Genomic DNA, 871 nt, shown 5'->3' on the forward strand with positions numbered 1-871 from the left:
AAAGCCGTGATCACCTTCTTCATAACAGCTGGTCCCCAACTAAACCGGTACCCCGTCCCCCTTCTCGCCCCGTGATATCGAAGGGCTGTTTACACGACCCCGCGGGACCCCTCCTGTTCCGCGGTATGTTCACATGGCGATCAAACGCTCTTCAGGGAAACAACATTAACATATACGTCAGTTGCTTTTTCATTGGCGTACTGTTTTATTACCTTTAGAAGATCGAAGAGTAAAAGGAAGCAACCAACAAAATTGTGGGTTAGACCGTAGTTTCACAAGAAAAAACGAAATGTGTTTAATAATGTGGATATTCCTGTTGTAGATGTCTGCTCATGTCAGCCATCACCATTTTCAGCGTTCATATTTTAAATTCATACTTTCAGGCAAAATAAATTAGAGAAAATATATATGTGTATATCAGAGCAACATTTTAATAATAAATGAAGTGATTGGTAATTGCTATTTCCTAGTTTTTGTTTTGATTAGCGAGGGTCAACGAATATCGAGGGGCATAGATCGACACTGCTGTCCTTTCCCCGTCCCTCGTTATGGAGGGGATCAGCCCCGACGAACAGCTGGGGGGGAGACAAAAATCACCCCATGTCTCGGGGTCCCTCTACACCGAGGGGTCGTGCGACCGCGGCTTAACCTTCCCTCTTGCCTCCTTACCTGGTTCGCTCCTCACAAGGGGACTGCCGCCTTCGTCCTTCTGGTTCCTGAGGGCGTGGTTCCAGATGTTGACGAGGGACACGCCCTGCTCTTCCACGGTCTTCGGAAGGCTTGGGACCAAGGGCATGGCGGAGGCGGAGGCGGGCTGAGAGAGAACGAGGACGGCAGATAATACGGTCAACCACCTCACTAAGACCATACC

General features: G+C 48.8%; 1 protein-coding gene across 4 annotated transcripts in view; it reads right to left on the minus strand.

The window, feature by feature from the left end:
- LOC119591323 overlaps window positions 1-871 on the minus strand; it is an 8,770-nt gene that overhangs the window by 4,253 nt on the left and 3,646 nt on the right. For 3 of the 4 annotated variants that reach the window (XM_037940053.1, XM_037940055.1, XM_037940054.1), the window contains exon 2: window positions 670-870. In XM_037940053.1, the coding sequence (XP_037795981.1) occupies window positions 670-870 (201 nt within the window). Of the gene's footprint in view, window positions 1-669 lie in introns of all 4 variants that reach the window. The other variant, XM_037940052.1, reaches the window with a different exon arrangement.

Source organism: Penaeus monodon, chromosome 28 (assembly GCF_015228065.2).
Source record: "Penaeus monodon isolate SGIC_2016 chromosome 28, NSTDA_Pmon_1, whole genome shotgun sequence".
NCBI lineage: Eukaryota > Metazoa > Arthropoda > Malacostraca > Decapoda > Penaeidae > Penaeus > Penaeus monodon.